Source organism: Neospora caninum, chromosome VIII (genome assembly GCF_000208865.1).
Source record: "Neospora caninum Liverpool complete genome, chromosome VIII".
Classification (NCBI taxonomy): Eukaryota; Apicomplexa; class Conoidasida; order Eucoccidiorida; family Sarcocystidae; genus Neospora; species Neospora caninum.
Genome location: NC_018395.1, coordinates 1012822 through 1027536, shown reverse-complemented (window position 1 = coordinate 1027536; position 14715 = coordinate 1012822). Strand labels below are relative to the sequence as shown.

Genomic DNA, 14715 nt, shown 5'->3' with positions numbered 1-14715 from the left:
ATGCAGAATTCGAGTTAACCGCAGCCTGCTGAGTTACAGAGAATTGCTTAATGATGCAAACTGTCTTCCGGCAACTTCGCAGATCAAACAAGTCTCCTGCTGCGTAGCGGGAGAGGTCGCGCGCTGTGATCTCAAACGATTTGTCGTGTCACCGAGGAGGGGAGGCGTCTTTCGATCACCAGCGGTGACACGTAACACCGGCGAAAACACCGGAAAGCAGTTTGCATCAGCACATCCCATTTTACCAGGTGCGGCTGGGTACGCGAGTTTGAAGGTAGGGAACCACTTTTGGATTCCACTTGTGCCAATCTCACGTTCGTTCTCCAAACGCCAGGCTCTGCCTGACCTCAGAATAAGGAGAAAAGAGAAACTGTCGTGTCGAACCACCCCAAGCCGCAACGTCGGTTTGGTGTTTCTCTTCGACAGCTGCGGCTAAACGTGGAGAAACCAAAGCCGGGCGTCACCTATATGCCTGTCCTCAGAACGCCAATGAACAGGCACTCTTTTTGGCGTCTCTTGCAGACTTTACCTTCACGATTTTATCTCACGGGAGATGAGAGAGCAGGAACTAGCTAGACACGAAGAACAGATTCGGCGTTGCACGACAACGCGCCCAGACCCCTGGTGGCGTGAAGCGCTGAGCAAACCTCAAACTCACGGGTTGTTCAACGCAGTCGCGTTCTGTCGTGGCCGCATCTGTCATACGTTGACGTGTAGCCAAAAACGTAGGCGGACTTCCTTAACTAGAAAAGTGAACCGACGCACAGACCAGTGAGTGCGCTTCTCCTCGGTGTAGGGAGGAACCGGATGTGATTCCAGAGTTACCAGTTCCGTGACTGGACGACGGGGTCTGTGTTGTGTTTGCTAAAAGCAGGGGTTTTCCGCTGAATGTGCTACTTTCGGCACAAAGGACTGGACGTCTTGAGAAGCCGGAAAGTTTCAAAAGGGAGCGAGAACTGACGGTCATTCCGGATTGATAAGCATCTACAAACCAGGACTGCCACGAAAAAACGCCCAAAACGGCAGTACAGCGAACACCAAGCCATAGCCTCTCAGAAATCGACCAAACGGTCTCCACCGCAGAAACCGAGCACCATACCTTGGGTGAAAACCCACACCTTGCGCGTGCGACGTCTGGACGTTAACTCCGGCCACTGAGGCACAACTGGGGCTTCGACTCTGCGGCGCTGTCGGCCCCCGTCTGTGCCGTTTTCGGCATGCAGCTTTGCACAAGGACATCCCTTGATGCGCGAAATTCGCTGTCGTCCCGCCGTTAGCTCTCGACCGCAAACGCTTCGCGTCCTTAGTCAACGTAGATAAAGAGATTCCAACGGCATCGGGATATATACCTCACTGGCGCACAAACGCACGTATACATCGCGCATTACAAGCACGCGCTCCTCGGGCCAGAAAATCTGCATTCAACTCCCTTTTTTTGCCTCTTCTCATCTTTGCATTTTGTGGCACATTGTCAGTGGGCGTTCGAATCAGGCACAAACCGTGGGCGAACCGAAAAAGCGCTAGAGATATACCCAGACACAACCGGAGCTATTTAGTTCGAAGTCCAGTCTGCGCGTCTGCTAGACACCTGTATGGAGCAGGGAAGTGGAATGCTCGCCTGCCGGGCACCGTACGGCACAGCAGGAAGTCCCTCTGGATTTTTTTCGGTCTGGACGCGCCCTGTTTTCGTGCACATCTCGGTTTCGGCGTCTCGCTTCAAAAGAATTGCTCTAAAGCCTGTGCTGATACGTGCCAGCCTTTGTGAGATAGCGGATCCACTTGACCGTTCGGTAATTGCTCTTTTCTGTGATTTTTAGGTAGCGAATGCAGAGCCCACTCGCTGTAAACATGTGAAGGGTAAACCGGAGAGTAAGCGGGGGACGTTTCCAGAGAGACAGAGGAACCGACGAGACTGAGCCGCCCACGTCGTCCCCTCGTTCCCCTCTGGGCGTGCTTAAACCCCGTCGCGGAGTGCTCGTTTCCCTCGACAGAGGCCCCGGGCGGTGAGACGTGAGGCTGAGCTCGTAACGAAGCAGGTATTCCATCGCGCCTGGGTATCTGTGCAGCCACACACACACGCATTCGAAAAAAAGCATTCGAGCGAAAAGTCGCTTCACAAACTCACACACACGAAAACAGATCCCCCTCGTTTTTGACCAGATACACACATCGCGTCCGCAGTTTTACGTATGTGCAGCTATCTCTCTCCTTCTCTGCATGGAGACGCATACATAAATGGTCCTACGCGAGTGCCCGTGCGTGTATGCATCCAAAACATGCGCTGGTCTCTGGGGCTCCACTAGAACTCTTCATCCCCCTCTCCCTCTGTCAACGTGAGATAGCGAAGCGAGAAAAAGACCGACATGGAAAAGCTGGAGGGAAATCATTTGAACAAGACTAACTTTTTGATTTTCCACACAACTGCCTGCTGGGCATTATCCACTGCCGCCTTGCCGATCCCGACATGGAGGAGTTGAAGATCACAGAGGTTCGGTGGACAGGGGATGATAACCTGAAGAAGGCGTCCAGAAGAGAGAGAAAACAACAAAATAAAAGGGAAAAGGTGAGAAACTCCACAGCCCACACACAACGCAAAGTTGTGGTGAATTTCTCTCTTGAGGATCCATGTGTGCTTCTGTGCTTGTCCTTCAGGCTTTTTTACCTCGACATTGCTGGCGGAAATATTCCGGTCAAACAGAGCCTTGAGGAGAATGACGCACTCCATGCGGGTATCGGAGCGCTCCTGAAGGAGTGGAAAAATTTTAAAGGGAAGGGAGACACCCTCGGAAATCCTGAGAGGTACAGCAGCGAAGAATAACAGGCAAAAAAGCACCAAAGGCGCATGAAGTGTCATGTTTCGCCCATGCTCTTTGCCCACTCCTTTCTCGGCTTCACTTACACATTTAATCCGGGAGAAAACGAGTTACCTTCTTGTTCGCCTCCCGTACACTCTGCAAATGCATGCAGTAACTAAAGTCTAGAACCCTGCATGCGTGCAAACGCTGCATGCACAGATTCACCCTCCCCTGTGTTGCAAAGAACTCCCGGCCTCGCGAAAGCCCTCCGCAGTGCTGGCGCCTTCGCCTCCTCGCAGCGACATTAACTGTTTCCCAAAAAACACACGCCTCATCAGATGATCCTCCATGTCTCCATAGCCATATATACATTTGCATATATCGGCATATCCGTATCTATCTCTATTCAGTTCCACACACACACACACAACACACACACACATATATACCTATACACGTGTATACGTGTATATGTATGTGGACACAAGTATCGGTTCCTTCCATATGCTACCGACTGGTGGCGTATTTGTCGTTCGTTCCTGAATGTGTGGCCTTTCCTTGGCGGGCGTTTTCTCACCGGTACGTCATTAGCCGGAAGGTTCCATCGGGAGGAATGAACGAGATCGTTCTCTCCAGGTCGAATTTCGAGAGTCGGACGCACTGGTGAAATCTGCAGTCATCGAGAGTGACGCCTGGGGCTCCAGAGCTTGTCCAAGCGCCGGCGCGGGCCTCGTCTTTCTTCTCCCCAGCTTTCTGTCTGGGTCCGGCGCCGCCTACGAGGGTGTCGCCTTGGATGTCGAGAGGCAGCCGGTCGTTCAGCCCGAACTTGCACTCTGGCATGCCGGTCAACTGACAATTGACGACGACTTCTCCGTTCACATCAGATCTCAGCACGACGCCGTTTTGCGACAGGAGGACGTTGACGCACTCGATGACGTCGATGAACACCTCGTTGCGTTTGTACCGAATCCCTGGAGACCTCCACGAGCACGCGCCCGTCACTTGCGAGGTGATGCGCTTCGAGGCGGCGATGTCGCCGGCGCCGTCGCGCTGACCGCCTCTGCTGAAGGCCCGCGCCAGGCCTGTCCCCGCGCCTCCGTCTCCGCGCCGCAAACTCGCAGAGACCAGCCCTGCAAAGCCGTCGTGGTCCGGCGGCCAGTGGAAGCCTGGCCCGTTCCCGAAGGTGGTGAATTTGCGCAGGGTTGCGAGATCGAGAAGCTGGGGAAAGCCGCCGTCGATCGCTTCGTCGAGGATCTCGTACAGGAGCACGTAGTGTTTCCGCACGAAACTCGCGTCGACATACAGCGAAGCGCTGCCCATGGCGCTCGACAGCCCGCGACGCACCGCCCCCATGAACGAGCTCCCCGCCTTCTTCGAGAAGAGACTGTCTCTAAAGCCGACCGCGCCGGCGTCGGCCGGAGACGCTCCGTGGCCAGCGGGGTCTTCGCCGGCGCCCCACAGGCCGCCCTCGAGAGGGCCTGGCTCGGCGCCGTACGCCGGGGAGAAGGCGGGAAGATCGGGATTCTGCTGGTAGGACGCAGGGAGGATCGGACCCGTGGACGCCGAGTTCACTGAGGCGACGTAGAAGGCTTGAACGAGTGCGGCGAGGCGGCGGAGAACCTCGAGAACGCAGGCAACATTCGCGTTTTGTCGAAGAGCCGCGACGTAGACAATGCCGTCGTCGTCCGAGCCTCCGGTCCCCCATCGGCGCTCGCGGCGGCCTCGAACAATCGCCGCAGTTGGAACCACTCCGGTAGACTGGAGAGGAGCGGAAGCGTCCGAGGCCGGCGAGGCGGAGACAAAGACGTTCGGCGTGGTGTTGTTGACGAAGGGGGGGACGAAGCAGGAGAAAGACGAGACGGCGCACGGGGACGCGCCGCGAGAGGACGCGTGGTGGCCTACACACACGACGGGGGCGAGCTCAGAGAAGGCCCGCCCCGCAAGGACGGTGCGGCTAAACGCCCGCAGATGGTGAGGAGGCGGAACCGGCGACGCATACGCCCGCTGGAGCAGCAACTCCCCCTTCAGAGTGAAAATGTAAATCGCAGAGATCATCGTGGAAACACGGTAGCCAAAGAACCAGAAAAATGCCGGGAAAGAAGACGAACAAGAGGGAGAAGGAGAGAAAGAAGAAGAGGGGAGAAGACGAGGTAGAAGGAGAGAAAGAAGAAGAGGGTAGATGACGGAGCGAGAGAAGCGGGAGAAGAGGAAGGAGAAGACGGAGACGAGGAAGAGGGAGAGGAAGGGGAGTTCGTTGTCTGGTGAGGCTGACGGATGCACCCGTTGCAAAAGAGATGAAAGAAAGGCGTGTTGGCGTGACAGAGAAGCGTGACGGGGAGGAAAACAACGTGAAGAAAAAAGAGATGAAAGGGAGATACAGCAGACGGACGCAAAACAAAGCGTCGGAGCGCGACCCGCTACACTACCAGCGTTCCGTGTCCAAAAACACAGGACAGCCCAGCAAGGACGCGTCGCTCTCGGGCGCTCAAGATCTCGTGGGGACACATAGGCCTTGGAAGGAACGAGACAGGAGAGAGAATATCCCGCCGCCGCTACGCTTTGACCAGAGAGGCAAGTTGGGATTCGAAACGCGTAAACGCCGTCTTTAGAGGCGTCCGTCTGCCTTTAGACACCCGACACAAACGAGGCAAGGAAAAACGAGGGTAAGGAGGAAGACGACGAGAAAGGGGAAAGATGAGGGAGATGAAGACGCCAAGAATGGAAAGAGCTTGCCGAGACTTACTTCCTCCTCCCTCTCTTCGGCAAGGGGAACCAGCGTTTTTCTTCACGCCTTTCAACGCACACATCTCCTCGTTCTCCGTTTCTTCTTCCTCTGGTTTCTCTCGCTGTGTCACTCTTCGAGTGCTAGAGAGAGCGACGGAGCGAGGCGAGGCGCCGACCCGACACATCTGCGATCTCCGCAAAGACTGCCGAGGTACAGAACCTGGAAATGCGTTGAAAAACAAGTCGCTCCTCCCTCCGTTAAATGGAAAAGGCCTCAAGTTTTTGAGACGCGTGTGGCGACAGAAAGGGGGCCGTTTCGATCCGTTTTTCCGCCCTCCTCGGCGTTCCGCGCTTGTTCCGCTGCTTTACTTTTGCCGCTGGAAAGACGAGGCAGAAGATTCGAAAACGACGCGACTCCGAAGTCGCGAAACGTTTCTCTTTTTCTCAAGGCAAAACCGGAAGCTAGGAAGCCACAGGGTCGGCCGCCATGCTCCTTTTTCATTCTACAATCTCTTTTTTGACCCGGAAAACGGCGGAGTCGAGATGTCTTAAGCTGTGTATACCGCGTGCATGTAAACCTGGTAAGAGAAGGCGCTGCTTCAGCGCTGAAAAAGGGCGAACCTCGGTAAAAACGGTCCGGTTAAGAGCGGATCGAAAGCCTCAGGATTGCTGTCTTGGCGACGCGCGTTCATTTCATCTAAGCAAAGAAAAATCTGCATCCAGATGGTCCGAGTTTCCACTGTCACGCCAACCCTCCCTCGGTCGGTTTCGGGGCAGCTGCTGCGACACAATGATCCAGGCGGCCAGCCTCAACAGAGGGAGGAGGCTGGCGGGGTTGCCTAGACCGCATTCGAGAAGAAAGATGAGGAACGCGGGAAATACCTGTGAAGGGTATGACACTGAATCCCACACGTACCTTGAGAGTTTTTAAAGAAGCGCGGACGGATACCATCTGTGTGTGCTCCGTGCCTCGCCATCGTCGCCGATGGTTGTAGGTCCGTGTGTATATACAGTGGCAGTTTCAAACAGGCGGCTCGAAGTTTCTCGCGAAAATTCGGATGCAGCCACCTCCTGGACGAGTTCTCCTGCTTCCAAGAAAGCATAGTTTTACAGAAAAGTGATGGTCCTACACATTCACGCTCGTGTGCAAGAGTACACGCTTTAACAGCGAAACCTCGATCTATACAGAGGGAAACGTCAGTGCGTATCGACGAACATACGCCACACACAAATATGAATGTATATGCATATGTACGCCGAGATGTTCATATACAGATGTATGTGTCTCCACGCGAGAGCATAAAACTGTCAATACTGCGGATTCTGTTCATCGTAAAAGTGTCTTTCTCAGTCGTGTGCAAATATGGCGAGCGTGCTACGGCCAAGTCACCGTACTCAAAACATCGAAAGTGAACGGCCGCTCTCGGCAGGAGCGCCGCAAAATTTTTTTTCGCCAGCAGAACATGCCTTGCCGCGGAGGGAGAAGGATAAAGTGCGCGTAAAGGACAGGGAAAAAGACGGACTCGGTTCCAAAAAGAGCCTTTGTTTTTATGACGGCAGTCTCGGATTTCTTGTGGGCACGTACCGAATGACGAGAGCGGAACTCCAAATTTCTCTTGTGTATCAGTCACTGAACAGTTCTCTCAAGAAATCCACCGGCCTCATTCCAGGAAAAACTCTTGTCACAATGCGGAGGATTTCTCTGCACAAACGCCTTCCCCACAGATTGCCACCCGAGACTCTGTCTAAATAGAGTCTTTGAAGAATGTTCATTGCCGAGAAATCCCGATCTTGATCTACGGAAGCGGGAAACGCATTGCGTCTGTACGGTGGTCTTTTGCACACGGACGGCACCGAAATATGTAAGAAAGCGGCGTCGTACTCGACCGACACCATTTGAAATCGAGATTTCTAAGTTTGAAGTGAAAGGGAGCGTCGACTGGCGGCCTGCGGATCGGTTCTTCCGTATGTAATCGAGTTCACTTTCCTTTATGCCTAGCACGAGCCTCGAACAAACATTGTCCACGGTTTTGCGTGTGGGTTTTTCACCCTTGAGAAATACAGAGTTTCCCGACTGGATCCTAAGATGCAGTTCGTCTAGGTAGTCCTTCCAATTCACCTGTATGCGCATCTCCATCTGCTGCTACATAAGTATAAGTTGATGCAAGTACAAACCCGCTGATGCATGTGCACGAATACTTTCAAAACTGCCGTACAACAGCCGTTTCGCCTGCGGGTCTATCGTTCCCCCCTGCTCCAGGTCGGTTTAACCCGACCGACGTTTTGATGATCCTTGTGTTTCTCCTCGTAGGCTGGAGCAAAGCAAATGAAGAAGTCTGCATGCGTCCCCGTGGTTGATCCTTCGAAAACGCGTTCAAAGGGCGAATGAGCCTCCCGCTGTCACACACAGAAACAGGCAACTCGGACGCCTCTGACCTCAACTCCAGCGAACGAGACACAGGTCTTTCCAGAACTTCCGGCCTTCGAATTCTCTCCTTTCCTAAGCCTAAAACGGCAAACACGAAATCTCGGCGCTTCCCGGCTTTCTCTTCCTGTGCGGCTTTCCTGTTCCTGTTCCTGTGCAGCGTGTTGCTCTCTCAATGCTCTGTCACGGGGGTGTCTTTCCCTCGAGTTCGAAACGCGCGACCAGTACGCTCACCACTGTTCCTTTGTCTCTTTTAAGAAAGGGAGCAATACACGGCTGGCGAGCTGCGGAAACTCTCCCCTTCCATTCTCTCACGTTCTTCCAACGGGCACGGCTCCAGTCTCCAAGAGAAATGCGCGACGAACAAATGTGCATGTTTCCGCACGCCCAGCCTCCTGCCCGACCCTCGTACAAACGAAGGAGCTGGGCGAGAAGCGCTGCGTCGCCTGGGCGTTCCTTGTATTTTCTCTTTTTTCCCAGACGGCCCCATTCTGCGGCTCTCGGTTCCGCATGCAGTCTGCACAGACTCGGACAAGCAAACCGTGTGCTGTGTCTCGCGGGTTTGTCGAGTCCCAGCTCGGAGGCTTTCGGTTTTCTAGAAATCTCGGGAGAAGTGAGGATGGCCGAACGCGCTCTAAAAATGGGCAACGCAGGTGCGTGGCCTTCAAAGGAGAAGGGATACACCGAGGAATTATCGACGAAGTAGCCGACAAAACCCGTCGGTGTGTCTAGCGTTGGTCTGTGCTTCACTCGTTTGAGTAGCAGCATGCCCCGAAAACACCCCGTCTCACTCTGCATCTGCGACGTTCTTCTACTCTTGCTCTGTCTTCCCTGGTGGCAAAAACCCTTCTTTTCGTGTTTTCGTGTTCAGGCCTGACAGCAATGGCGTTTTGAAAGGCACTTTCTTTCCGAATCAAAGTTTTCCGTCCCCGGAAAACCCCGTGTCTCGGGTGTCTGTACACCTGTCTCTCCGCTGGCCGCGTCACTCGTGGGGCTTCGACACCGGGCGCATTCGCCATTTGAAAATTTCTCAAGCGGCTACGCTGTCTTACCGAGTCTGAAACTCCAGAGTTTCTGACGCCAGTCCAGCCTTCAAGGCCACGGGTAGCACTTTTCCCCAGCCTTCTTCCCCTCTTGATGCAGGAGCCTTTTGATCCGTGTATGATCCCCAGGCAGTCGTTTTTTCGAGCCCCTGAAGAGGTACCCACGGGGTTTTAGAGGCCGGAGGCACAAAACGCACCGCGATTTGCTTCGTTGATGTCCCGTGCAAGTCTTTTTTTTGTCCGTGCGTTTGTTTTCATCTTTTTCCCCAAAAATCTGCCGCTGGCGCACGCAGTCTCCCTTCGCTCCGGTTCGCGCTGCGCAAATCATACGAGTGAGGGCCTCGACTCCCCGCGTCTGCCTGAGCACAAAATGAGGCGCCCCATGGCTACGCTACCCAAGGCGTTCGCGCCTCTCTCCCTTTCGCTTTCTTGTCTTCTTCGCTCTTCCACCAACCCGCGTTCGCCCGTGGCGATGTGCGCGTGGAAAAAGGACACCGGAGATCCCCCCCGCCTCAGTGTCGCTTCTGGCCTGCGCTGCGTTCCTTCCTCTCTTCCTCTCCGTTTCCCTCACCCTCTCTCCTCGGTTTCCTCTCTCTCTCGTGTTTCTCCTGTCTCTGCTGTCTCTCCTGTTTCTCCTGTTTCTCCTGTCTCTCGTGTCTCTCCTGCTTCTCCTGTCTCTCGTGTCTCTCCTGTCTCTTGTTCTTCCCCGCTGTCTTCCTCACTCGTGTCTTGTCACGGAGGACGGGTTCTTGGAACCGTTTCTTCCTCCCTGGTCGTCCCTCCGTCCTGTTCTTCTGATGCCCCCTCTGCATGCGTTTCTTCTCTGCATGCGGGCGACGCGCCTTTCGTTGCAAGGCGTCACTTCAGCACACCTAACAGAGGACCTCAAAAAACTGAAACCGCGCGCTCTCCCGAACAAGACGCCCCTGTCGCGACTCCTTCGGCCGCACCTTCTCCCGCTCTTCCCTCTCCTCCCTCTCCTTCTCCGTCTTCTTCTCTCCGTGCAGAGCCAGCCCAAATCTTGATGGCGGATTTGGCACAAGCCGGTCGCTTTCCTAAGGCTTCCAGGGAGGTGAGGTTGAAACAAAGAGAAACGCTCTCTCGCGTCTCTCCTCGTGCGTATGTCCTCGCCAGGCGCTCTCTCTGGGTTTCCCTGACCTCTCTCTTTGGCCTTTTCGCTTCCACTCGCATGCCTTTTCTCCCCCTTTCTGCGTGCGTCTCTCGTCTCAGACTGCCGCCCCGCGCTCCGCGCGGGCGAGTCGCGTCCGAGGCGTTCTGCTCTTTCTCGCATGCACGTGTCTGCCCGTCGCCACGGCAGCGGCAATCTTCAAAGCCGCAATCGCGTTCAAAACGCAAGAGAGAGAAGACGCGCTTCAAGCCCTCCAGGACGAGGAAAGTGTCCTTCGCGCGGCGATGGATGTAAGTCGTTTCCGTCTTCAAATCCCCCGAGTCTCATCTTCGCGGGTAGAGACACTGTGGCTTTCTCTGGCCTTGTGCAAGTGGGGGAACCCAGTCTCAGGCATTCGCACAGACCTCAGGCCTCGGTTTGCGGTCCCTCGCCGCTCTTCCATGATTCTCCTCTGTCTTCTTTAAATCCCTTTGCCGACTCCGGGCTCTGAGTTGTTTTGCGTTCTGGCCTCCCTGGCGCACTCCCTGTGTCTCCTTTGCTAGGTTGTCGCGGGCGGTTCACTCTGTTTCTGCCTTCCTGTCGACAGCGACGGCGAGGTCGCACACACAGGTAAGACAGAGGCCGGGCTGCACAGATTTATGTGCAGATACATTCGTGCCTATCGTGTATCCTTTTATACACAGACCGTCCATCGCTTCGTCCATACTGGAGATGTAGGCCTGCTCTTCTCGAGGTTTTTGTCTCGTAACGCGCTCACGCAGTCGCGGTGCCAAGTGAAAAAACCTGCGTGGTTTCTTGTCGCTGCTCCGTTGTCCCGGCTAAGGACACACTTGCACACGGGATTAGGACAACGCATCAAACCCTCTCTCCAAACTGAAAAACGTTGATCAGCACATCGAAATGCATGGCATCTATCTGTGTATGTTATATATGCATGCCTGTTTGTGTAGGTACTTATACCTCACTCAACCTGTCTCTGTAGTGTCGTCTGGGCACATGCCGATCGCTTTTCTCTGTGCAGTTGCTGGGAGCTGTAGAAGTGATTTGTTTTCCAAATGGAGAGAGAGAGGACCGCCTCAATCGCAGGAGGGCCGACACAGCGCTCAACTTTTTGGGTGTCTTTCTCGTCTCAGCACTTCTCGAGCCGCATTTACCCGAATCAGGCCTGCTCAAACTTCCGGACAAAGACGTCATTCCAGGCATTCGAAACAACTCCTTAACGGACCTCTTCGTCGGTAAGTTTCCACAGTTCCGTTTGCCGCTTCTCGCGTCTTTTCTAAGGCATCGCTCGAGAGAGAGCGGCAACAGGGAGCATAACCATGCATCCATACTCATGTACTCTCATACAAGTGTCCGTATATATGCATGTTATGTACATACATGTATGCATATGAAAATATACGCATATATGTATTCACACGAAGCCATATACATGCATAGATATAGATATCTGTAACGGCTTCTGTATTTGTAGGCCTTGGGAGTGTCTTTTCTTCTTTTCAGATAGGTACATGAATTTGTGTCGATGCGCTGGCTCACATCGTTTCGTGTGAGTTTCCATATATGTGTAGTGCTTCTTCCTCCCTTTCTTCAATGCGTCTCTCTGTCGCTGCACAGAGTATTTACCTCAGAAAAGCTCGTTTGTCTACATGCCTGTAGTTTCGTCTCTTTTCGTAGCTTTGCATGTGTGGATGTGTGGATTGTGTATGCTTGTGAATCGCGAGGAAGCGTAGTTCGCTGTCGTCACGGTTAACGGCAGGGTAGACACATCCACGTGCACGCGCTCCTGTATGTACACTGCACTTCTGACTTCATCGTGACTCCGCCCACCGCGCCCCCGATGCGCTTATCGTTTTCCGGTTACCAGCCGAGCCTTGTGGCCGTGTCGAGGTTTTCATTGTTTCAGGGAAGCAAAGCGAATTTTCCCTGCCCTTCAATTTCATCCACTTCGCGCTCCATCGGTCAGGAAGCCTGTACAGGACGTTCATGTCCCACCCCTCACCGAAGGATAGCTCACCACTGAGAACGCCAACGCTGTCTCTTCTCTACGTCCAGCGATCAAGGTTTGTCTTTGTCGCAGACAGCAAAAAACCACCCTTAAATATTTTACAAATATTGGCCCCTAGCCGGCGACTACAAAGTCGCCAAGTGCATCTACATTCGTTTCCGACGTAAACCTGCCCACGCACAGATATATATATATATATACATATATATATATACAGAGAGAGAGAGATATGCATGCCTCTGCATACGTGTGTATTCCCATCTATAGACGCATCAGGTGTGTGCATTTTGCGTGGTTTCAAAGGTCAAAGTAGATGTTGTGCCTCATGTCCCTCTGCTGCGCGTTTTTGAGGAGTGTCTCGTCCTCCATCTCTACGAGTCTCTGCGTGTGCTCGTCGATACCGGAATGCGCATGCGTTCTGTGCGGTGGCGTCCTAAATTTCGAAAAGCCGTTAGCATGCGCAGAAGGCAGCCCGCGTTTTCTGTCGTCCTGCAGCGGCGCGAGTGTCCTTCTCTCCGGCTTCGCTGTGCCCATCACTGCTCCCGAATATCGAAGACACTACTGGCGTAATGCGTGGGCTGTTGCGATACCTGGTAAGAGATGCTTATTCGATTTCGCAATCAATATATGCGCTGCATGCAAACGCTCTTTCCATCTGTATGCAATCACAATTGACATATATATATATATATGCAAACGTATAGATATACATAAACATGTACATCGGTTTAGTTTAGCGTCTTGATCAGCAGCAAGCAAAAATCCGAAGTATCTCAGAGTCGCAACAGCATTGCTGCCATGCGAGCAGCCATCTCCTTACACAAACATTGTTCATCGAATTACGTCTGTGGGGAGGTCTGCTAGTCCCTCTCACTTATGCTTATTCTCTGTCGTGCCCGAGTGTAAATGAAGAAGCGTCTCGATACATTTATTTCTAAAGTTATTTGCGGTTGACAGCAAGATGATCTCCGTAGATACAGTGTATGTACACCTGTAGATGGGTAATATATGTATATGTATAGATATATGGATGCGTGTGGTGTAGCACGTTCAGAAAAGTTTAGTGTCTCCTGCATCGTTGTGTGTGTTTGTGCTTGACAGAGGGAGAAAATAGCGCGGAGTATGTGCTCATGAAATTCGTTCCAGTGTCGCTACAGCTCCACCTGCCGGCTGCGTGCGGCGCCCCGCAAGCTGGCCCTGAGGGCGCCGTCACGCTTCGGCGTTTTGTCTCGGATTCTGAAGTTAAGTGGATATTTTCTGTTTCTCCGTCTTCGTCAAAGTCCTGAGTTTTCATTCAGAATTTGTCGCGGCGAGAGGAGGAAACGAACTGATCCGCCTCCTAAAAATGGCTCGCGTAAGCTCTCGACGCTGTGCTAGCTGTGTAATGCCCCTTGATGAGTCTCTGCTGGGAGTGCAAGCGGGAGCATCTCTTTCCGCGCCACCAAACAAGACGCCGGGTCATTTCGGTCAAACCACGTAGAGAGACAAAGAAGAATCTCCTGTCTTTTTTGTCGGCATCCAGGCTCGCCTCCCTGGCGTCGTCCCGTCGCGGGCGCCCGACGGCAGAGCCAGGCACTTTCTCCGGTGATTTGATGTGACTTCGCTGTCTGCGCTATTACAAGATATCCGGGAATAGTTATTTGCACACGGGTTCAGATCTACAAACATAGTCGAGTGCCCAAAGATGTGTCCTTGCATGCACGCACCTGCCGCTGGGCTATTGACAGGCGGCGCCGCTGCGTTTAGTGCAAAGCTTTTGTCACGAGGCAGCCGAGACTCGCACACGAGGGCCCGAACTCATCTCGACACACACACACACACGCTGTGAGAACGGAAGTGCACACAGAGGGAGAGGACTGTGAGGGCGTGGCTAGACGACCCAGCCGTGTCTTTTCGCGCGCGACGAAGTTGCCAAAGCATCCTCCAGTGCAGACGATAACGCCTCGGAGGCGTGCAAACAGTTCGGAGGCGTCCGAACGGTGAAAATGCTGCTGTTGCTCAAGCTCACATTGCGCGACTCCCGCTCTCTCGGCTCCCTCAGTCTCTCTCTGTCAACTGGTTCGTTTTCCGTTTTGTCCTTTGCCACGCTGCGCACACTCGCATGGTCTGCGAGTTTCGCCGAGGGTACGGCCACTTTAGAGGCTTTCTGCGCAAGCGAGACCGCGGTACAGAGAATGCCGCGAACAGAGAGCGAGTGCAGGATCTGCCGCGGACCCGACAGCGGCGGCGACGCTGTGCGACCGCATGCAAGTCCGCACAGAGGAGGCTTCTCGGTACCGGAGGACTTCCTGAAAGCAGGCGTTTTCACAACGAAAGTGAACAGCTGGCCTGTCCCTCGGGAAAAGGGCGGAAACAGAGCGAACGAAGGCCGAACCACGCGACGGCAAAACCTCACAGCGGCACGAGACGTGCAGAAGAAGTCTTCCAGATCAACTGACATGCACAGGGGTTTGTAAGGCTCGTGGAGGCGATTTACCTGGTGCAGGAGATGCGCAGTGAAACGACTGTGAGAACTCGGAAAGTGGTGAACGAAATCTTTCACTGGTCTTAGCTGAACGTTGCTGTACCTCTCCGCCAAAACCCTAAATATA

General features: G+C 53.8%; 2 protein-coding genes across 2 annotated transcripts; one reads left to right on the top strand and one right to left on the bottom strand.

The window, feature by feature from the left end:
• Positions 1-2383: 2383 nt before the first annotated feature.
• Positions 2384-4850, bottom strand: NCLIV_031310 (putative clathrin coat assembly protein AP50; the record flags this gene model as incomplete). The annotated part of the gene is made up of 3 exons (XM_003883327.1): positions 2384-2512; positions 2663-2792; positions 3373-4850. The coding sequence occupies 3 exons, from the start codon at positions 4848-4850 to the stop codon at positions 2384-2386; spliced, it is 1737 nt and encodes a 578-aa protein (XP_003883376.1).
• A 3713-nt stretch (positions 4851-8563) lies between these two features.
• Positions 8564-13410, top strand: NCLIV_031300 (conserved hypothetical protein; the record flags this gene model as incomplete). The annotated part of the gene is made up of 8 exons (XM_003883326.1): positions 8564-8597; positions 9995-10059; positions 10218-10406; positions 10659-10725; positions 11250-11351; positions 12023-12179; positions 12620-12717; positions 13226-13410. The coding sequence occupies 8 exons, from the start codon at positions 8564-8566 to the stop codon at positions 13408-13410; spliced, it is 897 nt and encodes a 298-aa protein (XP_003883375.1).
• Between the last annotated feature and the right edge of the window lie 1305 nt (positions 13411-14715).